We start from the raw sequence: 26,770 nt of genomic DNA, 5'->3' as shown, positions 1-26,770 counted from the left end.
GTGACAAGGATGTTTTTTTTCGTTAATTATTCTCTCGCAACTTTGATGACCAATTGAGCTCAATTTTTCACAGAATTTTTATTTTATGCATCTGTTTTGACAGTTACCAATAGTGTCCAGGTCTTTAATGTGAATCTGTGGACATTGTGTTGTCTGTCATACAAAAAGTACCCAATCCCTTTAATATGGCCAGGGGACGTCCCTTAATTCAGCAGTCAGGCCAATTTGTCTGGACACCTCAGGTGTTACCCATCTGTTACTACCAACCTTGGAATTAAGACAAGGAAAAAGTTGTTTCTGTCAGCATTTTCTATTTATCATCCAGCATCTTTAGAAGACATCTTGTGGTCTTGTGGAAGACTCCCCCCCTGAAATATTTGGACAGTAATCAATCAAGATACAGGGATATTAAAAGTCAAGTCTGGGAATGATTTCATTAGATTTACTTCTTCTTTTTTGATAGCTGAAACAGAATGCTACATGTGTGAAACACTCTGATTTTTTTTGTGTTTGTGTTTTTTTTGCTTTTCTTTCTTTGGTTTATTATTAAAGGGAAAGTGCGAAATTTACGACGATCTTTGTGAAAGGATATTGTGGGTAAAACCAATGATATTATTTATCTTCAATGCAAAGTAAATATTTATTACAAGTTCAGTAGATTAGCAGATTATCCTATGATATTGACAAAATAGGGACACCGCCAATATACAGGGCTAGTTAGCTCGGTTGGTAGAGCGCCGGCACGTTAATCCGGAGGTCGTTGGTTCAAATCCCACTCCAGTCAATTCTTTGTTCAACCCCAAAAATCATTTCAAAATTTACCCAGTCAGCTTCCCTTGTGGTTTATATTGATTATCCTAAGAGATAGATTATCTTCAGAAAAACTTTTCTTTAGGGATAGAATGATTTCCCAAGATGGTTGCCGTCCATTTTGCTAAGTGATCTTTCCAGTGTACATGTCGGTGTGACCTGGTGTGGATTTCACAAAAAGTATAAGACTAGTCTCATCTTGAGTTAGGATGAGTTACTTACATCTAGGACTGGCCTTAAGTTGTTAATAACTCCTGAAGAGTCCTAAGTTAGGACTACATGTATCTTTGTGAAACCAACCCCTGTATCAGTGTACATGTATACATGTATGTAGCTACGTACATGTACGTATTGTCATGCTCACTGTTTGTTTATAGGTCCTTAGGGGTGTGCGTGTGTGTGTCTTCTTTGGACACCCTGTTCTTAATTCAAAATCCCTGTTCTAAACTAAGACATCCTGATCTTTCTGTCGTTTACATAAAGGCCCTTAAAAATGTTGAAGTGAATTGTATAAAGTGAATAATTTGGACCCCCCCCCCCCAAGTTTTTAAATTTCCAGCAAATGTTGCCACCTTTTACAAAATCCTGGCTAAAATCTTGCCCCACTCTCCAATAATATTATTCCATGATCTGGCTTTATCTTACTTAACTGGTGTTACGGTCACTCCTATGCAGTGTATGTACATGTAGGTACCCTTATGGTTGTCCAGGTACAAATGTACTTGACACACATTATGATTACCTGTAGCTATGATGTATTGTGTGTAAGAAACGGAGCTTGTTTAGACTTTCTGCAGGCGTCATCTGTGAACTGCTCAATTGAAAACAAAACCCCATAAAATCTGGTTCATTTTTGCGTTAATAGCAGAAATTGTTAAGACTGGGTTGCTGTAAAAATCAAAGAAGTGGTGGCAGACTTTCAAAAATGGATTTCGTTTATACTTAGCACAAGTGAAGGCAATCAACCAAAATGTGAAAGTGCAAAAGTAGAAAATTACCATTTTTCACCTAATTTAGTACTTTTCATGAGTAAAAATTACTGAAAGTTGATGGCTTCACTGTGTGAAAACCTAATAGTGGACCTACCTCTCAGCTGGATATGGTAACTATAGATCCTTAATCTTTCCAAAAATGCATTTTACAAAAGTACAGTTTATTGTGAATGGAAGATTCCATTATTTAAAAAAGGGGTGTTTTGAGGAAAAGTCAACTTGGGAAATATAGGGGTTGCTAAAATTGTCAGAAGTCCCAAATAGCATATTTAGGAAAGTTTTGCTTCTAGGCGTGAAAGATAAGATACTGGTCTGTAGGAATTAAAATAAAAAATGTGTGGTGTTTGTTGTACTGGGGAGCAGTGCTGCCTCAAACTTCGTGCTTTTTGGGGGAAAAGGGTGTTTATTTTCAAATTGTATAACCAAAAAAATAAGTTTTTTTTTTAAAGGATCTTGTTTACTCTTTGCACATGTTAATTCTTTCAACCAAAGTGTATAAAGAAAGCATAGTTTTTGCATCCGCACTTTGGTTGCCATGGCAACGGTTAAAAACAATTTAGCTATTTTCATAAGTAAAAACTACCCAAAGTTGAGAGCTACACTGTGTAAATACCAAATTAAATCACCTGCCTCTCAACTGAATACGTTAAATATACATTCCTGGTCTTTCCAAAAATGCACCTGACACAGGTACAGTTAATTGTGAATGGAACATACCATTATTTCAAAAAGAAACATACCATTATTTCAACAAGGCTTGAAATACAAGATACTGGTCTGTAGGAACTTCGAAAAAATGTTTTGGTATTTGTTGAACTGGGGAGCAGTGTTGCCAGAGCTTCATGCTTGTTGGCAATTGTATAGATTTAAAGTTATAAAATAATGCTCTTTTTATGACTTTCTACATGCTGAACAATGATTGAAGACTGACAAAATAATATAATAAAGCATTTTATGGCAACCTAACTCTCAGTTGTATAAACATGCATCACAGATTAAAAAAGAAAGTTTTTGTATTTTTTGAACTGTGGAGCAGTGTTGCCAGAAACTTCATGCATTTTTGAAAAAAAATGTATTTAGCAAATTTCATAATCGTATGAAAAAATAATGCTCTTTAATTACTTTTTACATGCTGAACAATGATGTTGATTGAAAACACAGGCACATAATGTAGCCAAGCAACTTACAAGTATATAGATATAACCAGAGATACCAACATACACGATTTGGGCGTAGCAAATACGATTTTGAGCCGTGACTACGACGCTACGATAATACTCAATAAAACACGCCAAACAACCGCCCAATATAATTGTATTAAATCGTACAATACATGCAAAAACACGCCAAACAACCGCCCAATATAATTGTATTAAATCGTACAATACATGCAAACAACGAATGAACTATTAAGTGGAAATAAAAATTAAGAAAATATCAAAATAATTGTAACAGAAAAGAAAAAACACTTTTAATTTAAGAACGCAGTGTTGAATAATAGCGGCGAATTCACTCGAACAATATACGTGTCTCGACGTAATGATTGTTGCGTGCCCTCTCCCCCGCTGGCTGGCCGGTGAGTATTTTTACGCTAGTGCATTGCTGCAAGATCGTACCCATTGATCTCTATTACACCATGGGGAATAGTGCACACGTGCGTGGGGAATGAGGTTGTGTGTGAGCTAACGTGTCACAGTAACCTCATTCCTCATGTATCCACTATTATTGTGCCCGCGCTGTCTGTACATGTTCTTCATCGAAGCTTGGCACAAAAAGTAAGAAATAATGGCGACAAAAAAGGAGACCTTCTGAACAAAAATACCTTCAACTGAGTGGCCTGTGAGATCTAAGCTAGACAGTTTCCATGTTTTCTTACTAGTAATGTAGCGCCGACGTCCAGACAATGCCCAAAATACGGACACGTATTTTTTGCCCAAAATCCGGACACGTTTTTTTTTTTTTTTTTTTTTTCTCTCTCCCAATAGCTTGTTGTTGCATTTCTGACCATTAAAACAAAAACATTTAAGTAAGGCCACCCTTTGTTATGTTTTTTTTTTTTTGAAACAAAGTCAGAAGATGAGGGATTTTTTTTTCACTGGCCATTATAAACATTTGTAGCTGTTCTGGTGGTGCATAAAGAGGTAATTGTTATTTCACGACAATGCCTGAAAATGAGCTAATTAGCATTGTAGAGAGTAATAGAAAGATCGGTTTAGGGAGCCCAAGCCACGCTCCCCCTTAACTTTTGGGAGATGCTACTCTTTTTTAAAGTTCAATGTTGGCATCTCTGTATAACTTTCAATTGTATAAACATGCATCACAAAGACATTCTGTTGTATTTTTGTGGTCATTTACGTTTGGCTACAGCAGCTACAATCATCAAATGTTCAATTTTCTTGACAAATGGACGTTCACAGCTCTTCGTTTGAACTATCAAAAATGTCTTACACGTCCTTAACGCTGTGCAGAGGCATCACATAATCAGTGACTGTACAATTAATGGTTACGAAAATCAATTAATTTCCAAGTTCCTTAAAGACACTAGACACTATTGGTAACTGTCAAAGACAAGTCTTCTCACTTGGTGTATCTCAACATATGCATAATATCAAATTCGTGGAAAATTACTTCTTTCTCGAAAACAATGTGGGAGCCGTTTCTCACAATGTTTTATACCTTTAACTCTCCCCATTAATCGTTACCAAGTAAGGTTTGGTGCAATAATTATTTTGAGTAATTACCAATAGAGTCCACTGCCTTTAATGGAACAAAGCCGGATAACACTATACCAGCCGAATTAGCTGGGGAAAGAGTCTTCGAACTATACACTGTATACAATTGAGAGTTATATTTTTATTTTAAGTTGCTTTGCTTAATTTAATCCTGGTTTTTTTTTCAATCAACATCATTGTTCAGCATGTAAGAAATGCCATTTTAGAGAATTATTTAGATCATGTTTTTGCAAATATTACCATGTTTGAGTGTCACAGTTGCCCATTTGTGCTCCCCAGACATGAAAACACAAATAATTCGCCCAATCACAACCGAAAGGGAAATATTCTCTGAAGGAAACTGAAGACACTACAAACTTTCCTACTACAAATGATGTGCAATTGGAATTTAAAAAGGGACTTTCAACAAAGGAAAGCGCTGTTCACAGCGCTTTGTAATGCATTGTCAACAAAGTTTGATATGCTTGGGGGCTGGGCAAGGGAGGGGGGGGGGGGTATAAAATCCAAAAGTTAGGTCATTCAAAGTATTCTTGGTCAATGTTGGGTAGTCCACAAGGCTACAGGGTGCTAATGAAAGGTACCGGATTGATGGAAAACTTAAAAAATAAAAGTATAATTTTATTAATGTTATTATTTTAATCTGAAGAAAACAACTTCAAAATGTATTTTTTTTTAGGCTGTACTGTTACAACAGGATACAATTGTATTTTTCTCAAAAGATTTTTCTCAAAATGGAAGGACCAATGTTGGCCCAAAATACAACTGAAAGGAAAACATTCTGAAACCCCTGGCAAATTGTCATTTAGAGGGCAAAAAATAGGGTAAAAAATGCTGATTTTGCAATTTTCTAAAGACATGCGCTAATGCTGTTCTAAAAATAGCATAGGTAAAAGTTAAAGAAATTATTAAGTAAAACAAAGGACGACTCGCTGTTTTGATGTGAAAGGTTTTATAAAAAAAAATATAAAAAAAATATGCGCATTGGCTGGGTGGAGCTGCATAATTTTTTTATGCTAAAATACAGTTTTTGAGACAAAAAATCAGAAAAACATTTCCAAAACACAAAATGAGCTGTTACCATGGCAACGGGCTATGAGGTTATTTCAAAAGTGTTTTTTTTAATGCACCTCAAAGCCCTTCCACCCAAAAGGTATTTAAAGAAAAAAAAATACTTGATATTTTCCTATCAATAATGTATAATTTTTGGTCATTTATTGCGTTTTTTCACCTGCAAAAGTGCTAACTTTCCGGCAAAACTGTGTTCGCGCACTTAAAGTACCAAAACATTTTATTGCATTTTTATGTAGGTTGGTACCTTATCTTCCAACTATAAAAGTGTCATAACCCACAAAGTGCCACTTTCGGACTTATGGCCCAATTCAATACCCCTATTTTTCACTATTAGAAAATAAGACAAAAACACCCCTATTTGAAATAGTGGTTCGATCCAAAGTTGATCGCACACTTAATTTTTAAAAACATTTTCTAAAAGAGTAAACATGGTTGTGCAATATGTGTGAAAGAAAAACTTCAATGTTTTCCCCTTTAGACGTACCAGTACTTTCAATTCACCTATATTTCAACACTTAAAAAAGGTAAAAACTTGGAAAATTTGCTGAAAATCTTATTTTGGCCGTAACCATGGCAACCAATGTCTGATATAACTTTTATTTTTATTTTTGTGTTTTGTGTACCCATACCTACTCGTATATGGAGTTTTGCCAAAATCCATTTTTTGAAGTCTGCCAACATTTCAAAAATTTCTTTGATTTTTACAGCAACCCAGTCTTAAGCAGTATTTCCTACTTAAGCAGTTCAAAGAGATTGGGCTTGGTCTAGTTACCAACTAAAGCCTTGCTGATTAAACAAGTGACCTGCTCATTTTTGCTTAGCAAGAAATGTGTTAAGCAGTATTTTCTTCTTTTGAAATTAAAGCAGCTCAAAGAAATTGTGCTTGGTCTAGTTCCCAAATGAAGCCCTGCTGATAACAAAGTACACAAGTAATCTACTCGTTTTTGCTAAGCAGAATTTTTTTTGCTTTTAAGCAGCTCAAAGTTATTTTGCTTGGTCTACTAGTTACCAAATCAAACCCCGCTGATTACACAAGTAAGTTGTTACTGTATTCAATCAGTGCTGACTGCCTCCATTCAACCCCCCTGTACATGTTTGTCATTACACCCAAAAGACGAAGGCCACAATCAAAATCTGGAAATAATTCACGCTGTAATCCGCCGTCAAGAGAAAGAAATAAGAACTGGGAAATATGACGAGGAGTATGACAGCCAACTCTCATCACCCTGTATCCTTCAGGGGCGTAAAGGGAGTTAAATCTGCTAGAAATCTTACAACCTGACTGTGGCAACAGCTCCATCTTAAGTCCGATCATATTAAACCTAGCACCGGTGGGTAGATTTGGATTAATTGACGTGTGATGACAAGACGCTATTGGTCTCTTTGTCGACCCATTCCCCGCACCAGGCTGTGCTGAAAAGCACCCGTCAGTTTTCACCCGGTTAAGACATATAAACAGGCCGATTGCTTTGTGTTGTGTCCATCGGTTGTTGGCGGAGCTCACAGATGTAGTTTAACTGTCATTCCAGAGAAGTTGTTTGTGTGTTTATCCGTACGGGGTGGGAAGGCCAAACTTTAATTGGTGTCTCAAAAGCGGAGAAAGCCAAAATCATAGTTTTTATTTATTTTCTTATGAGACATACGTTCATGAAGACGAGTATGATTTGGTAATTGTGCCAAGCTATTATGATAGGTGATGATAAATAGTGTTTTAAACAATCCTGTAGTACTGTATATTACTTTTTTTTTTTTTTTTTTTTTTATTCTATTCTGGTATCAATGGCAGTTCAGTTATTATTTATTCTTAAAAATTTACAAATTGCTGCATCTTTCAAATTGCAAGTAAATTGACGAGAGTTTAAATACCAAGTTAAAGGGAAGGTACACGTTTGGTAATATTGTCAAAGACCAGTCTTCTCACTTGGTTTATCCCAACATAAGCATAAAATAACAAGCCTGTAAAAATTTGAGCTAAATTGGTCATTGAAGTTGCGAGAAAATGCTGAGTGAAAAAATACATAAATAGGCATAAAATACTTCTGGCCAGAAGTCTTTTATTATTTTAGTGAGAAATCACTTCTTTCTCAAACTCTATGCTACTTTAGAGGGAGCCATTTCTCACACTGTTTTATATTATCAACAGCTCTCCAATGCTTGTTACCAAGTCAGTTAATATTTGTTTTGAGTAATTACTAAACATATACCTTCCCTTTAACATTTAATGAAACAGATTACAACTTATCACATGTACTGGTGCATGGTGTACCACGGGTATAATATTGTTTGGATGGTCAGGTTGGCAAAGTGGTATCTTTCCTCCCCTTCTACTTTTTGGACCCCTGTTTGAATCCCACCGGGGGAACTATGTTGTTTGGATTTTCAGTCCCTACCTGACTGTGTAGGTTTTTCCTCCAAAAATTATCAGGGGTTTCTTAACATACCTTAAACTAAAACGTCCTTCATTTTGTTCTCTCTGTTGTGTTTTTACATTGTAAGCTAGTACAGTGCTTTTGTGAGAGTCGTTGGCTAAACAATAGAATAAACAAAAAATGAAATGAACTTGATTTAACCCAGAGGTAAATAGTGTGTAATTTTGCTTCTTTCTAAAACCAAACCGAAACCTTTCCTCAACCCTCACAACAAGTTTAAAAGGCACTGGACACCATTGGTAGTTTCTCAAAAACAATTTAGCAAAAAAAACTTACTACATGTAGGTAATGAGCAAGGGAAAGCTGTTGATTATTAAGAATGTGAGGAACGCCTCCCTCTGAAGAAACATAGTTCTTGAGAAAGAGGTAATTTCTAACTCAAATAATGAAAGACTTCAGGCCTGAAGCCTTTTTATAAGGCATCTGAAAGCACACAAATTTGTGCAACAAGGGGGTTTTTGCTTTTATTATTCTCTTGCAATTTCTATGATCTATTGATTCAAAATTGTAACATATATTTTTTTTTTATGCACATGTTGGGATACACTTAGTAAAAATACTGGTCTTTGACAATTAGCAATGTGTCCAGTGTCTTTAAAGATGTCTCACATCTTCTCTCAACCATGGTCAGGATCTGACAAGGGACCCCGGTTTATATCATTTGTCCCGCTCACACTGATTGTTACCCGTCGTCATTCGACATAACCCAACACAGTAAATGTGTCGCTGCCTTAGTAATTGGTTGAGATTTATTAAGCAGGTGTGTCTCCCATATATTAGTTATGACAGTGCGGACGGTTACCAGCGGTAATTATTGATGAAAGATAACCATTTTGATTTCCCTGTTTCATTTGGATATTTTTATTGCCCCCTTTTTTTTTTCTTCTTTTTCTGAATTGGCAGTAGGTTCCCTGGTCAGTGTACATGTAGTGTGATTGTTTTTTACTCCTACGTTAACCTTGTCCCTTATGGTAGAGAAAAAGGGTCCCATAAAATGAAGCTCAGTAGTTGTTCAGTGTTTTGTTCTCAATTGAAAATGATTTGCACTGTTGAATGTCTGGAGAATAACCTTGAGGCAAATATGTAAGGGTGGAAAGCGCCTCATTGTTTTCCTTGAAGGGTAAATTCATTTCCACTCCCTAAATATAGTTTCAAAACCTGCTGCTTACATTGTCAAAAACCAGTATCAAACACGGACATGAAATAACAATCAGTGAAAGGTGTTAAACGATTAATCAGCATAGTGAAAAATAACAAAAAAAACATTGTGAATCTGTTTTAAAGCTTGAGATTTTAACTCCCGAGAAATATAATTGCTAAAATTTCCAAAAAACTATAAAGCATTACTTGTGAAAAATAAATAGGGAAAGGGAGATTGCGAGCATGATTTTCAGTACCTTTGGTCCCTCTTTTTAAGGGAAGGTACACGTTTAGTAATTACTCAAAACAAATATTAACATAAAAAATGACTTGGTAACGAGCGTTTGGGAGCTGTTGGTAGTATAAAACATTGTGGGAAAAGACTCCCTCGAGAAAGAGGTAATTTCTCATTAAAATAATAAAAGACTTCTAGCTAGAACATGTAGAAGTCTTTTGTTCTCATCTGAAAGCACACAAATTCGTCTAAGAAGGGTGTTTTTTCTTTCATCATTTTCTCGCAACTCCGATGACCAATTGAGCCTAAATTTGTTATTTCATGCTTATGATGGGATACACCAAGTGAGGACACTGGTCTTTGACAATATTACCAAACGTGTACCTTCCCTTTAATAGAGGAAGTCAAGTGTTGCACAGTGTTTGCAGTACATGAACTGTGCTTGCCATACAATGTATTGACCAGGCATGTTAATGTTCCAGTATTTTGAGCAGGACTTCCAATTGTGTTTACGTACAATTTGTCTTAGCCCAATTTCCTAGAGCTACTCATAGAAAATAACCAAAGGATGCCAGTCACAAATGGCAAATGTGATATTGTATTTTGGCCAGTAATCTTTTTCTACTAAGCATGTATTGGTTTTTTTAGCCAACCCTAACTGTTACTTCTTTTTTTCTTCTCATTCCAGGAGGATGCTATGGTTATTAATGAGATCAAGGATGACCTACAGTCTGAGTGCTCCAAATACGGGGAAGTCAAGAAAGTCATCATCTTTGATGTAAGTTTAGAATTATTATCTTCACTTTCTGATCAGAGTCCGATTTCATGACTCTGCTTACCACAGAATTCTCTGTGCTTTGTGTATAAGCACATTGTGTAGTCCTACAAGCCATAACAACTTTTACTTTGTACAGTGAGATCATTGTGACATTTTAACTTTTATTAGAAAAAAACCTTCACTTTCATGCAAAAAGTGGTGACTGCTCTAAATTTCCAGCACCCTACATGTGTGTTCCAACAACCCTGTTGTGATTTATGCACATGTCACCGGTATGAATAATACCCCCCTCTAAAAATATATTGTAGACTTACGTCATTGGTTAAAAATATTCATATATGCAAATCACCCCAAAATCAAATCAGCTTTCACACCGTTGGCGGCGCACTATACTTCGCCGTCGTTCATATTCTTGTAGAAGACGCGTAAACAGCTTTCCATTCCTTCGTCTTCTACTTACAGGTAAAGATTTTCTATTTTCATATATTATGCTTATAACTTTATTTCATTTATTTATTCAACATGTGACTAGAGCAAATGTATAATAGAGTTACCTTGTACATATTACTGTGATTTATCGTTAGTTTGTAGATAATTATTGTTTGCAAGATGTTTTCCTGTATATTGAGATATGCAGGAAAAGCAACGAAATTCAGTTTAATCTCGTACTCTCGTTGTAAATAATGTTTAAGTAAATATACAACACAAGCGTGATAATTTTAACGTCTGTCCATTTTGTTTATTTGGACTTACGATGTCTCTATCGTCGACTGAGTCACATAATTCAAGATGGCACCCGCCAGCAAGCTTTTGGCGGGAACTGTGCGCCATCTTGTTTTATTTGTTTTCTGCCTTAAGCAATACCTTTTCCTTTTAATTTAATTGATTTGTTTATTAAATCTAAATATATCCTAAATATGCATTAGCCTTTATTAATCAAAAAGTCATTCATATTCTTGTAGAAGACGCGTAAACAGCTTTCCTTTCCTTCGTCTTCTACTTACAGAATAAACATCGTGATAATAAGAACAACAACACAGCCGTGTCCTCTATCCTTTATTTGTCCTATTAAATACCGTGGGCCACACACATGCTAGGGTTAACTCTAGGAGAATGTATAATTTACAATCTATTTGCGAATGGGAATGTTTTGAAAATTGCAGAACTGATTTTAATCTGGTCATGTCAGATGTTAGAGGGAAAACAATCTTTCCATAAGCTACATTAGTAGGTATTAACTCTCAGCCGAAGTTTTTAGTGAAGAAATTTGAGACTTTTATCTAAACTCAGACAGTAATGTCACTGGAGAACATGTATACGCATTAATATACCAACAACTATTTAACTTGTTTTCAAAACATGTTTATCGCAACAACCTCCACGCGTGTTTGCATGTGGGTTTTATCGCACACCGTCCACTTATTTCCGGTTTGCTCTTGATGTTTGTGCACGTGTCAACATGAAACGTGCGTGTATTGGTCAAACTTACTAGCTTGTGCATTTGAAGAGAACCCTGAGTCAAGCCCAGTTGAAACTTCCTGCGACTGAGAATGCGAATGTGAAGCATTTTTTGAAGCCACATGGCTGTTTTTCGCAGCGAAGGTTTCGCAGGAGTTGAGCTACAGGTCAACTGATGCAAATGGCATTCGCATTCGCATGAAGAATGTTTTGGGCTTTTGTCTTTGCTCTTTTTTATGAACCTTTTTCATGTTAATTCATTTTCAGAGGCATCCTGACGGGGTTGCATCCGTCAAGTTTAAAGATGTGGAATTTGCTGATCTGTGTGTGGCAGCCCTCAACGGCAGGTGAGAATAAACCAGAAATAACTAGAGTTTGTAACTTTGGGGAAGAGTGCTGGCTCTGAAAGGAGGCAGTGTGGTCTCTTTTCAGAAATTGACGTGAATGGAACTTGAACCTGTGACCTACAGGTTTACATTTTGGTGCTCCAGCAACTAAAGTATCTAGCCCTAACAAATATATCGACAAAATAGGGAGACCGCCGACATGAGGCCTATATAGCTCAGTTGGTAAGAGCACCAGCACATTACTCAGAGGTTGCATATGTTCAAGTCCCGCCCATGTCACTTTTTCTTTGTTCAACCCAGCATTGTTAAAAATTTACCCAGGTAAGTTTCCATTGTGGTTACTTCTTGATACATTTGAACTGTTGAAATTTTTGCACTGTGGAGAAACACAATGTACATGTAGACAATGTCTTCTTAAAAATACATTGATGTACGCCAAAAGAAAACCCAGTAAATAAGGTGAACAATTTGAAAGACACTTGGCCTAAATTCTCCTCCTTACTTTTCATTGTAAACAAGGCACATCCCAGTTTATCTACAACTAGTTAGAAATATATTTCTTCTATAACTCTCAGTTCCAAATCAAAGTCCCTTTTTGTCACTTCCACCCCTGCAACACAATCTTACGGAGCTCAGTCATACTAAAAAGCTGCAGCTGAACTGTGGAATGGCATACATTCTGTGAAGGAAGCATGCAGCTTGAGTTGTGCAGAATGGCATTGGAGAGGCTAACGTGTTTTGTTTTTACATGTGTGCCTTGGGCAGGACCTAATGGATCAGTCTATACATGTCCAAATGCGGTTTATCAAAGTTTCAATTCTGCTTGTTCAATTAGGTGGTTTGCTAAGCGGCAACTGAGCTGCGAGCTATGGGATGGCGTGACAGACTTCAGGATAGAGGAAACCGACCGAGAGCGGGAAGAACGTCTCAAGAAATGGGAGAACTTCCTCGAAAGTGACAAAGGGAAAGAAAAAACAGAAGGCAATACTACTAAGTGCAGCGAGGAGGGTGTTGAATCCAGTAGTAAGCCGGAGGAAACTCAGAAAGCAGGGAGCAATTCAACAAGTAACACCGAATCTGTGGATGCAACTTGAGTGTAACGCTGGTTGGTGCACAGTCTTCATGTTTAAGGTACGTATCCTTTCATATTGAAGCCAGATTTAACTGATCAGGGCTCAATTTTACATAGAGCTAGGATCGATCTAAGTGCAAATCACGTCTAATTACTAAGCAAAGTGAGGTGTTACAATACAAATTACTATGGTGATACTAAAACCGGCCCAAGGGCTCAATTTCATAAAGGCTATCAGCACAAAAACTTGCTAAGCACAGAAACAAACTTGCATAGCAGAAACAGAGTACCAGCCAACTCTAACACAGTGTCTAACACCCCCAGACAGGCTTTGAGTTTGGGGTAGAATATTAAAAGAAGGTTGGAAAGTGTTGATTGGGGGGGCTAGCCCCCACATGTGTGGTCAATCATGCTTGTCTCTACCCTTTAACCTCCATCCCTAAATAGCCCCCCTTGCCATCGGTCATCAAGTCCTAAACTGACTCCAGGAACACGCATTTCTTTTATCGCAGCGAAATTGATGGTTAGGAAAGCTTGAATAGCTGTCCAAAAATTGTTGGCGGATTTACGACCCAGAGCCTGGAGGCTGGGTTTTTAGTTTTGTCAAGGTGAATATTTAAAATGGCCGATCAGGTTTCTGAAGAATTTTATGTCGGGAGTGTCTATCGGTGCATTGGTTGAGTGATATGGAGAAGGGACTGTGAAGAGAGAATGAGCATTGGTGCAGGTCTGTGGTGTCTTGATCTGTGTTTTTTCCTGATTTTAGGAGGGTTTTTTTTTCAAGTGAAGTTTGCGGACACACCATAATCCCTCTTTATGAGTTCTAATAGTTCTGAAAAGAACCAGGGGTTTGACAAGTTGATGCTTCTACCAGTATTCTCTGGTTGTTACAATATATTATGTCTCTATTAGCTGCCTAACCCCCCCCCCCCCCCCCCTTAAATTAGGGATCTCATAGTCATATCTTAATTGCTACCTGTTTATCAAAGACTGTATGTAGATCTCATGTCTGTAGCGACTATTTTTCTACAGATTTACCAGTTTATAACCAAACACATACATGATGTAGGTTCCCCCATCAGGATGTTTGAGTGGAAACCAGGGATGGATTTCACAAAGAGTTAAGACTAATCTTATCTCGAGTACATGTAATTCATCCTAACTTAGGACTAGCCTTTAGTTTTTAATATCTCCTAGGACTATTCCTTAGTTAGGACTAGTCCACCCATACACTCTAAATGAACCTTTGCTAAGATGTCGAACAAAGAGCCCTTCCAACAGCTTTTCCCCACACTCCATGCGAGGTGCACCCCCCCCCCCCCCCCCCCAATCCTACAATCTAGACTGTTTTAAGAGGAATATCAATTCCTACCTTTACCCCCTGAATCATTACAGCTAATGTTTTCTTCTTTGTTGCTTCTTATCAAAATGGGATGTGCAGCCTTTGTTTTAGGGCGGACTAACAAGTTCCATTATAAAAGTATTTTATATAAAAATCTCATAAAGTCTTGTTTTTTATACAAATTCAACATGATACTAGGCTCGTAAAAGAACACATTTTCACATTCGGTTAATCTGAGTGACACAAATGGTTTGATTTGTTGGTGCGTATTCATGGCTTTTTGAACTGTGTTGGCTAATGACTACCAGAGAATCAGTACACCCCGAAGCTCAATGTCAAGTGTGCATCCCACGGGATGTATGGGGTGCCTGCTGGGGCAAATATAGCGAGTGTAAATCAGCATCCGAAACTTGGTTAATTTGACATGTTTGAGACAACTCAGTGTAAAAGGTCTATCTAGGGTTCTCCCACAGGGAAGTAGCACAGGAACAATGACATCAGAGGTTGGAGGTTTATTCTGTACAGTTTTTAGCACAATGAGTTTCAGCTGGTTAAAGTGGAGTTCGGCACCAGCCGTCGATTTCACAAAACTCTTCCTACCTTAAGACTAATCTTAGGACTTACGTAGGACGAGTCTCAACCCTGCACTGTAGCATGCGGACCGTATGATTAATCCGCGTTAAGACGATTTACTCGCCCTAACTCGAGATAAGACAAGTCCTAACTCTTTGTGAAATCGACCCCTGGCTTTTTAAAGGGTGTCTAAACTGCATTCAATCCAGGTACAAAACACCAGTCCCCAATCACATACATGTAAAGCTATCAACTACATGAATTTGCTAAGCTAACCACCCTTTAATGTCATTAGCTTCAGCACTGATTAATCTCATTCTTGTCTATCATTCTAGGACCTCATTCACTACCCTTTAATCTCAGTCAGTCTCTCCTCCATGATCCCACCATCTTGAAATTTTTATTTTTTTTTTTACCACTCTGTAGTGTAAAGTACCTTATTGTTAACCTCGCTTCCTTTTTGATATTTACTCATTTAATCTCATTCACAAACTCACCATCCTTCAACCTCATTCTCAGTCTCACCACCCTTTTAGTTTTCAATTCCGGTCTCACCGAACTTTAATCTCCTTCAGTCTCACCACCCTTTGATCTCCATCACTGACTTAAAGATTCTGTGGTCTGGTGGTATCAAGATGTAATACATGGTTTAAATCAAGGCCCCCTAAAAAATCACCGTAATTCATTTAGTTATGATATTACCGATCTCTCATTCAGTAAAGTCAAGACGTGGTGGAGGATTTTCTGTTCCAGAACTGATCTTTCCAATCAATGTATCAAATAAACAATTTTGAAGTGAACATCAAAGATGAAATTGACAACATTCATCTCTGAATCTCAGCCGTCAGCTCCTCAGGCACGTCAGCCTTCACTTTCACCCTGATGTATCGTCCCAATACACTAACACCATCACCTCTCACTAAAAACATCCAAGAGATAAATTATCTCCTTAGAACATCTGTTTGTCTGTACCAATTCTGGACAACCATGGCCTACCCTAAACACCACCAGGGGACCTCTCTTACCCTCCATCCCGGCCTCCATGGGTATCGTTGATGACCCATCCGGGATTATTCATGATCTTTTAACTTTTGTTGAATGTTTCATATTTCTGTCCTTTGCCATTTGGGCTTGAAACCTGAGGGAGGTTTGGCCAATGTGACATTATGTCCTAGAAATGCTAAGGTTGTTCAAAGTGGAGTTTGTCAAGAAGAACAAAATCAGATGCATGCACTTGGTACAATTACTTCTCGACGGGAAATAAGAAAAGACAGCCGTTCGAGTCCAATTTCCTTCTTTTTTTTTTCTTTTTTTTTTTTATTACTATTATTATTCTTTTGTGTACAATTAATTAGAAGTGATAAATGAATAAAAATGGAAGTAAAAAAAAACAATTTTCTAAAGGCTAAAAATTTAATTTGAAAAAGTATTCTATTACCGTTTACAAAAGAAATGAAACAAAAAATGCCGAATTATTCAACTGCTCCTGACCCAGAACCTTTAGAAACATTCCTTTCTACCAAATTGACACATCTGTGACATACATGTACAATTGCACATTTACATCTCTGGGCCCACACTTATCCAATATAAATTGTTACAGCTTTGACCTCAATCCACTTATAATGCCTCAATAAAAGTTTGTGCTGAACCTTGCATTACCAGAAAGTGTTGCACACAGGCAGCGTTTTTAATAGAGATGTTTAAAGATGTCTTAATTGACTGGTAAAATTTGTATTAATGTGGCTATTTTCAGTTTCACAAGTAATATTCCTGTGTTTATTTTCTCAAGACTCGGGGAAAGTATACAGCCCATCCGAGTATAATAAAACCAAATAACAATATTTATCCCGATGAAAATTTGACACTTACTTAATATTTTTCTGTAGTCGATGGAGTAATAATAATTTTAGTAATAATAATTTGGAATGCTAATCATCAGCAGCTGAAATGAGCTAACTTGTTAAGGACATGCTTACATTGTGGTCAAACAATATAATATGACCCAAGCCTGTATGCTTTGTTTTTGAAAGGGAAAGGGCACCAGGGCATTTTCTCCTTTGTAAAGGGCACAGCCTATGAGGAAATTGTAAATTTCTACTGGAGCATTTCAAGGGCACCAAGGCAATGATCGCCTCCATTGCCTTCAATAAGTCTCAGGCCTGGACCCTTCCCTGGTAACCATCCGAGCTTTGCATCTAGTCACCCTGTTAATGGCATCTCAATGGGTACCACTTTGAAAAAAGACTTTATCTCCTTAATACCACTTCAGGTTTCAACTCTAAACTTTTTAAGATTTATTGCCGAAAAGGTGACAAAATGCAAGGAATGCTGGAGTATTTGTTGGTATCAGGTACAGTGTGCCCTACATAAACTGTTGTCATACAGAAGTGGTTGCTGACAGGCTTGTCAACGGAATATATTAAAGATCAACTTTTGGGAACAGAGTCAAACCTAGAAAGTTTTGGATGGGACGTATGAAGATGTTGGTCCTGTGTAATGTACATAAAAGAACCCAGTGCACTTATCTAAAAGAGAAGGGGTTCGCCCCACCGGTGTTCCTGGTTTGCTTGGCGGCATGTTGTGCCTCAGCACCTTGTAAACCATTAAGGGCTCTGGACACTATTGGTAATTGTCAAAGACCAGTATTCTCACTTGGTGTATCTCAAGTTATGCATAAAATAACAAACCTGTGAAAATTTGAACTCAATAGATCATCGAAGTTGCAAGAGAATAATGGAAGAAAAAACACCCTTGTCGCACAAGTTGTGTGCTTTCAGATGCTTGATTTCGAGACCTCAGCTGATTTCTACTGGAGCCTTGCAAGGGCACCAAGGCATCGACAAGTGGGCTCGGATGCAATCGCCTTCATTGCCTCCGTGAAGTATTACATGTAGGCCTGGTGCTGAACAATGTATGTCTACGCCCGCCCCCTGCACAAATTTACATTTGTCTCCATTGATTTCTGACAAACTTTTCATTGATTCATGGCATATCATAGCAGCTCACTTCATTCCAACTTTGTTTTACGAACTCCCAAAACCCTCGCGGATCAAATGCCACGTTTAATCTCCGTCAATTCACAGCACCCCCCCCCCCTCTCCACCCCCGAAAAAAACCCTAACCATTCCAGAGGGACTCGTAATGTTTCACAGCCCTCAGCGAGCTTTAAACCCACGTTGCTAGAACTGAGAGTAAAAACGGCCTGTCTGGGCTTGGGCAAGGGTTGTGTAAATCAAGTGATTAGAGTTGGTTTCAGTGAGCTGCACGTGTGCGTTGGTTGTAAATCACCAGCTTCCTTGATGAATTCAAGAGCATTGGTAACGGGGGATGAGGGCTTCTTTAGTTGTACACCCCTGGTAGGTTGTGTGGTATGTGACCCCTGCTTTGGTCTACCCGGCGGCCGGGCCAGGCAGCGCGGGGGAAACAGTGTCCTGATTGCGGGGGATTCTTTTTGATCTTGGTGATGAGTTGGAAGAATTTAATTTCTGAGTGGGAAATGATCATTCGATACTCTTTTGGAGCGGGGCATCGTTTATCTTCCAAGAGTCTCTTTTTCCTGGTGTAGGGGTTTTCTTTGTGATTTGATGTTTGTGATGGGTTCACTTAAGGTCAGGATAAGTGTCCTATTTATCAACCTCGACTACCTCACTTAAAATCATCCAGTTTTGGTAGATTATATTCTGTGCCATTAATGAGTTTTTAACGAGCACGCCATCCAATCAAACTATGAACATTAATTACCATCAAATGAGGTGGCTGTATTAATGAACTGCACTGGCTCTCCATCCAACAACGGGTCAAATTCTAAATCCTCCTGATCATCTGGAAATCCATCAACTCCAAGGCTCCAACTTACATGTCTAGGCTCACATCATTCTTTCACAGGGACAGTAGACTAAGATCAATTTGTGACCACAGATATAGAATACAATACCTAGATCGGCTGCACGTACATACATACACAGGTTCTGGCATGGGCGCCGCCATTGGCCTATTTCAAACTTTCACCGTCTACCAGCATGTGACTTTTAGCGCATCCATAGTTGTTTAAGGCCTGTATCTCCCATGTTCATTTTCTGTGCGTCACCACTAGCATGTGACTTTTAGTGCGTCCATGAAGAACCAGAAATTTTTGTGTACGGCTTATGGCGCGTATGTATGCGCGGCCGATCTAGGTATTATATTCTACATATATCTATGTTAGTGACACATTCACTTTGAATGCAACTCCCTGCTCCAAATCTATCAGCCTAGGACATGTAGGAGACTTTGGCTATACAAGTAATGGCCTTCGCCTCTGGAACGATCTTCCCTACAGAGCATCTACATGTACCTCAGCTTCTACATTCAAGAAACTTCGCCAAACTGAACTGGTTTGATTCTAACAGTCTATATTATTCCCTCTTCCAAGCGCCTCCATCTAGGTTGTAGCTGCTTTAATATTTGTGCGCTATACAAGTACTTTTCATAATTATTTAACAAAAACAATGAAAAACAGGTGACACTATTGGACAAGGGAGTATTTCATAATTTCTCAGACATCTAATATCTTCCTCAAATCTTCTTTTATTTCTGTGTGTTCTTGTTATAAAAGTTGTTATTTGTTTTTAAGCCTTGGTGTTCAATCATACTTTATGACTTACTTTTTGTGTTCATTTTGGAACTTGGGAGTATGGAAAACAAAATATATAGCTGAAGGGGGTGGGTTAAAGGGAGTGTTTTAAAAGTCCTTGGACTTCTAACATCTACCTCATATCTTTTTTTTCTTTTCTGTGTTTTCTTGTTTTTTAATATTGGTATTGTTAAGCCTTGTTCAATTATATTTTATGACTTACTTTTTGTGATCATTTGGAAGTTATGGAAAAACACTCTAATTGAAGGCATTGCTCGTGAAGATCTCGTCTGGTCAGGTCATTAGTGCAATTTGTATGGGTTTGATAAAATTGCTATTGCATATTTTGTAGCTTCCAGAAAAGGGTGTGTATTGATCAAGACCGGTCTTCAGTATTTGCTTGGCGAAAAGAAACTTTCATTTACTAAGTAAAACAATCATTTATTGATTCAAATACTTTGTTTTCAAATTTGTACACATTTTTCATGAATTGACCTTTCGATCATTACGAATCTGAAATTGACATTAATGACCTTAATAATCTGAGCAGATGAAATTTTGTACCAAAGGAGAGGTCTCTATGTCTAACTGTTGATAGATGGAGGGATGTTATAAAGTCTGCATCTGAAAGAAGCCATCTTTGAATCCACCGGTTTAATCTCATGATCTCCTGACTCTCCAGTCAATATCCAGCCTAAAAACATTGATGAATTTATGAATTGTGGCTTGGCTTGGCCGAGTGGTCAAGCTCACTGGACACAAGCTCTAGTGTTTCTGATCAGCAGAGGGTGTGTTCGAGTCCTGGTCTGGACGCCTACACCGTACATGTAAGTAAAGGCATTGAGTACAAGGCACTTGACAGGTCCTGTGTGTTGTGTTGGAGGCACAAAGAACCCATGGAAGTAACACTTGTTGCTAGAGTTTGCCCCCCGTACAGTGCCTGCTGAATTCAACACTCTCTCTCTCTTCAAGTCCAATGGAAGTGTCGTAGCGGAGTGGTGAGGAGCACCAAATTCAAACTGGTGTTTTTGATCAGCAGAGTGTGGGTTCGAATCCCCAGCCGTGACTTTTGTGTCCTAAAGAAAGACACATAGTCATTGCTTCGTCCTTTGGATGGGACATAAAGCCGTTGGTCCCATGTGTTGTGTAACGTATGTAAAAGAACCCAGTACACTTATCTAAAAGAGTAGGAGTTTGCCCCGGTGTTCCTGGTTATGGCTGCTGTATGCGCCGTAGCAACTTGGTGTTCCTGGTTATGGCTGCTGTATGCGCCGTAGCAACTTGTAAATACATTATAAGGTGCTAATTAATTGGGTCTCAGAATACATCACTGCAATAACCTATCTTTCTGAAAATTTGTATATACTCAGCGCCTTGAGTACCTTGTTTGGTAGATACGTGCGCTATATAAGACTTTGATATTATTATTATTTTTTATACGGCATTCACAGCCAGTGGTGATCCGAGAAACAAACTCTTTCAAAGCCTCCCTCTGTCCAGAGCTGATGTCGTTAGCTCATGCATGCTATTTCTTTTAAGTGCACGAATGTTGTCAGTCCATCTAGCTTTTGGTCTTCCTCTTCCAGCGGGACCAGCAACACAGCAAGCACCACACACCTTGACGCCCTAGCCCACATGGTGCTACATAAATCAGTGTCATAATTACCAAAACTCTCTGAATATGTCTTTTTGTTCAGGTACCTGAGTACCTTGTTAGTAGCCTGTACATTCACTATGCCTAAATAAGACTTTTGTGTATATGTTGTACCTCCTTCTAATGCAAATGCGAATGCGAAGCGAATTTTGTAGTCACATGGCTGTTTTCGCAGCGAATGTTTCGCAGAAGTTAAAGTTCCACTCTTGTGATTTATTCGTTGCGAATTTGTGACGTCCAAATTTGTATGGCATTCGCATTCGCCGGAAGTATGCACTGGGCTTTTTGATGATTAAAAATGGTTTGTCTTAGAAGTTTTTAGCCCCCAAAATTTGACAGAAGTGGGTCGTCTGCATGATAAAACAATAATGTCATACATAGTAATACAAATTTAAGAAAAGAAAACCCAATAAAATGGATTTTATGAATGATTCACCAGTGTTCCTGGCTGGATTGGCTGAAACAGCACCTTGGACACCATTGGTGCTGAGGAGTAGGTCTCATAATTCAAACAGTAGTGCCACATACATGTACATTGTACATACCTTGCAGGAAAAACTCTTACAGTTAAAGCGCCTTGAGCATCACTTAGTGATGGATATTCACACTATACATGTATAAGAAGCCACTGTTACTATCATTATTTTTATACCAGAGCATTACACACGGATTGGGTTTTCAGTCTAAACCGATCGCGTGCGATTTCCCCCATGTGGGGTTTCCCTCCCAAATCTGAAAACGTAGCACTTCATCTTGTTTCCTATTCATCCTGTTATTTGCAGCTATTTGTGCTGTTGGGTTGGTGTGTATAATCAAGTAAATACATTGACATTTCAAACCTCCTTCGGGCTATAATTTAATTTTTCTCAACACTTGTTTAACTGGTTGCCTTGGAAATATTGAAAAATTATGTTGTAAACATCTAAAGGGTTCTTTTGATTGAACCCTTAAAATACCCCCCCCCCCCAGGGAGATATCTGAGACCTGTTATACATGTAAGAAGACAAAACAATTTGTTTGCTGTTAAAAAAAAAGGTTCTTGGACTGGCAAAAATTAACTCCTGCAGGGTTTATTAAAAAGTCGTAAGTTGGACTGTCCAAACTTAAGGCGTTAAAAACTGTTAAAAACTTTAAATCAAGTAACTTGATGTTTAAACAAGAGAGCCGAATTAAGTTTGCTTGTTTAAAATGTACATCAAGTGTTAGTGGGTATAGCTGCTTCCCCGTTTAATTGACTTGTTTTTTTTTAGGATTTGAGGCATTGCATGGTGAGGTATCAATGTATATTTGGTTTGCGGTAACACCATGTGTGTATCTACTTGCCAGGTAGAGTTGTTCTCAGGGAACTGTCTTGCTTTATTCTACTGCCATTGAGTAGATAATTGGAGGTTCGGGAGACTTCTCAGTTCTGAAAAGAACTGTCCTGCTATTTAACTATTACGACTTGTTTTAGTCTTAAATTTTGTTTGAGGGTAGCTTTAAAGAGTCTTAAGACGCCTTAAATTTTACTTTTTGAAATGGCCGATACCCTACATGTATACAGCAAATATTTGTTTAAAGAGTACAGCAAAACAAAGAAACACAAAGACTTTAGAATGTACCAACATGTGCATCTTCATGTAATCGGGAGATTTTGTAAAGCAGTCAGAAAGATAATTAGAATGACATTCCAGAGGGAAAAGGTTTCCATAGTCAAGAAGATTGTTCATTTTTTTCAATATGGGTTTATTGGTTTGTTTTGGCTTTGTTGGTTTGTTTTGGGGGAACTTTTTGCAGAATGACTGGGAGCTGGCAGCTCTATCTCTCTGTAAACCCACCTGAGAAGTATGTGTGTGTGTGTTTGGGTTGGGTTTTTCCCTTATTGACACCTTTGGTAATTGTCGAAGATGAGTATTCTCACTTGGTGTCGCACATAATATGCATAAAATAACAAAACTGCGAAAATTTGGTCTCGATTGGTCATCAAAGTTGCAAGAAGATAGTGAAAGAAACTACACCCTTGTTACACAAATTTTGTTAGCTTTCAGATGCATAATAAAAGGCTTCATGCCTGAAGTCTTTTAATAGTAATTGAGTGAGAAATTACCTGGTTTCTCAAAAACTACATTACTTCAGAGGGAGCTGTTCCTCACAATATTTTAAATTATCAATAGCTCTCCATTGCTCATTACTAAGTAAGTTTTTATGCCTCTGGAACGACTCAGTATACAGTAGTTATAATACATTTGTGTAAAAGCCATATCACACAAGGCGGCAGCTTACAGGTGCACAACCAGATAGGCGAAAAATCATTCATATTTCATTTTTGTTCTTCTTTTGTTTCGGGTTAGTGAGTAACAGCTAGAAGATTGTCTATTGTGCTGCCATAGTGTTCATTATGCATACAATATGAGTGGGTGCCTCAATGTTGCCTGAAACATTTCTTTTGGGCATCATAACAAAAATTCAATCATTTGTTTTAAAAACTTGTATTTTTTATTTTGCAGATTTTCAATATTTCCTGACACTGCTTTATATTGAGATAGCCAGCTGAAGATGGACTGAAGTTTCTTCTTGTTTGGTTTCTTGGGTCAACTCGGGTCACAGAGGTCAATCTGGGGTCATTCAACATTTGGGTGCATCATTGGCAGCAATTAAAAAGCCTGCCTGTACATATTTTTTACAGGAGTAAAGAAAGTTAGTTCCAAATTCCTTATTTTGTTATACTTCTGTGTGAATTAGTAAACAGTACCTTGTATCTACATTCAGATCAACTGCAGCATCGCTACTATGGGCAGCGCGCCGTATCGATACATCTCGTCACTAACCCCTGGAAGGGATGTACATGTACATGTACCAACCGAAAATTGGTTATGCATTAGATGTCAAGTACGTGCGCGCGTAGTTTTAAGATATTTGTATGCTGATCATGCCCGCGTTTTTGATGACAACATGTTTTTAAAAACAAAAACATTCTTTGAGACGAAAGACATGCGTGCGCACGTAGAAAACATTGAATAATGAATATGTACACTCATTATAGCATATAGCACATTTAAATTTGCCAATTCCAGGGGCCAATTCCAGGGGTTATGATCGAGCAAGGCATGCTGGGAAAAAATGGCGCGATGGGATGGATCACCCCTGGAAACAAGGTTGAATCAGCTGGTCACTTATTCATGTGTGAAGGTATACATGTACATGAAGCAACCCTGTACAGGCTACTTATTCATATTAGTGGTCAAGTTTTCAAAAACAAGAACAATAGTGATTTGTTTATGGACATCACTCTTTGCTTAGCAATTAAGATTGATTACTTGAGGGCCGTTTGCATCAAGTCTGTAAGCACAAAAACTTGATAAACTGCAGAGATGAATCAAGTTACATTAAGTTTGCAATGTTGTGACTGGTGCCTCACTACATACATGTATATACATAAACAAACAACATTTATTTGGAAAGAAATATGTCAAGCAGTATTTTCTGCTGAACATCTTTTATGAAATAGGGCCCTGGATCAACCTTTAGCTCTTTTTGTAAAATCAAGCTGAGGACAGGACTATTTATGAAGCTGTTGAAGTGCTCTCACCATCTGTGTGGAAAGGGAAGGTACACGTTTGGTAATTATCAAAGAGCAGTCTTCGCACATTGGTGTATCCCATCATAATCATAAAATATCAAGCCTGTGAAATTTGTTGTTCAATTGGTCATCAAAGTTGCTAGAAAATGATGAAAGAAAAAACACCCTTGATGGACGAATTTGTGTGCTTTAAGATAATAATAAAAGACTTCTAGCTAGAAGTCTTTTATTATTTTATTAAGAAAATACCTCTTTCTCAAAAACTACGTTACTTCAGAGGGAATCGTTTCCCACAATGTTTTATACTATCAACAGCTCTCCATTGCTCGTTACTAGGTCAGTTTGTATGTTAATATTTTGTTTTGAGTAATTACCAAACGTGTACCTTCCCTAGGCAGTGGATACTATTGGTTATTACTCAAAATAATTATTCACACAAAACCCTACTTGGTGACGAGTAATGTGGAGAGGTTGATAGTATAAAACATTGTGAGAAACGGCTCCCTCTGAAGTAACGTAATTTTCGAGAGGAGGAGGAATTTTCCACGAATTTGATTTCGAGACCTCAGATTTAGAATTATTTGAGGTCCCGAAATCAAGCATCTGAAAGCACACAACTTCGTGTGACAAGGGTAGTTTTTATTTCATTCATATCTCGCAACTTTGATGACCAAGTGAGCTTAAATTTTCACAGGTTTGTTATTTTATGCATATGTTGAGATACACCAAGTGAGACGACTGGTCTTTGACAATTACCAAAAGTGTCCACTGCCTTTAAAATAAAGCCATCACAGATAAGCACTTGGTTAAACTAACTGAGCCACCTGTAAGTTCGTATAGTATATTTCTTGATACTTGAGTCCTACTAAGAGAGATGTTCAGTAACACCATGTGAATTCAGCAGAAGCATGTAAGCACACTACTCCAAAGAAATACTAACATGGTTTTATTGCAAACCTCTCTTAGTAAAGACCGGTTCATACTCCCTGCGAATGCGAACGTAAATACGAATGTTGACGTCTCAAATTCGTAACGAATAATTCGCAGTAGTTCAACTCTGTTCAACTCACTTGCGAATATTGGTGCGAAAGGAGGGTTGTGACGTCAAATTCGCTTCGCATTCGCGGGAAGTATGAACCAGGCTTTATACTTCCACCACCCAAAGTTTTAAATCCAACTAGAGTCTTGGAACTTGGAAATAATGTTCACCTATTGGTGAAATACCTAAGAACTTAATAACATTGGCTGTAAAAATACACTCATTAGTTCCATAATCTGTAAATATCTAAAGACCAATTTCATTAAGTAGCTAAGCACAAACAAAAATTATGCTTACATGTATAAGACTAAGGTTTCCTGCCCAAACAACATATTACAAGTAGCATCTCTGACTGGTATCCTTTTCATTATAGGTTTCTATTCTGACAAATCGGGGCCCAATTTCAAGGAGCTACTAACCACATCATTCTGTTCTTCTTGAGCTGTGTAAAACATTTGGTTTTCAGCAGAAGCCTGTAAGCACAGAACTTGTAAAGCACAAGAAAACTTGCTTAGCAGAAAAAGGTTACCCTAAAAATATAAGTTTGCTTACCAGAATTTTCTGCTTAAGAACTTTATGAATTTTGGCCCAGTACTTCTCAGCAGGAAAATATGCACTTAATGATGAAGTGTATTTCACAGTTAAACAGCATACAGTTTTGAACTCTGGGTCTGAGAGCTGGTGAAGCAGACGGGATCGGGGATAAAGAATATTAAATTTGGTTTTACCTGTACACCGATGTGTGTAAGCACTGTACATTCAGTACCTTCATCTATTACATTGTAACTCATTGTGGTACATCGTACCTACTGCTAAAACAAAGCATTCGAACTGCCTCTAGCTACCAAGCTATCTCGGTGGTCTAGTTAGTAAGACACTGCTCTAGAATTGCAAAGGTTGTGGGTTCGAATCCCTACCAAGTAA

The 26,770-nt window shown here is 37.9% G+C and overlaps 1 protein-coding gene across 1 annotated transcript in view; it reads left to right on the top strand.

Annotated features, from left to right (window-relative positions):
- The window catches only part of LOC117297012 (HIV Tat-specific factor 1 homolog), a 46,687-nt gene extending 22,437 nt beyond the window's left edge, over nt 1–24,250 (top strand). Inside the window, exons 6-9 of the mRNA XM_033780133.1 lie at nt 10,098–10,187; nt 11,913–11,992; nt 12,828–13,123; nt 23,735–24,250. Of these exons, the coding sequence (XP_033636024.1) occupies nt 10,098–10,187; nt 11,913–11,992; nt 12,828–13,086 (429 nt within the window). The 3' untranslated portion in view covers nt 13,087–13,123; nt 23,735–24,250. The remainder of the gene's footprint in view (nt 1–10,097; nt 10,188–11,912; nt 11,993–12,827; nt 13,124–23,734) is intronic.
- Nucleotides 24,251–26,770: the final 2,520 nt, after the last annotated feature.

The sequence above is a fragment of the Asterias rubens genome, chromosome 11 (assembly GCF_902459465.1).
Source record: "Asterias rubens chromosome 11, eAstRub1.3, whole genome shotgun sequence".
NCBI lineage: Eukaryota > Metazoa > Echinodermata > Asteroidea > Forcipulatida > Asteriidae > Asterias > Asterias rubens.
This window is presented reverse-complemented; position numbering and strand designations above follow the sequence as displayed.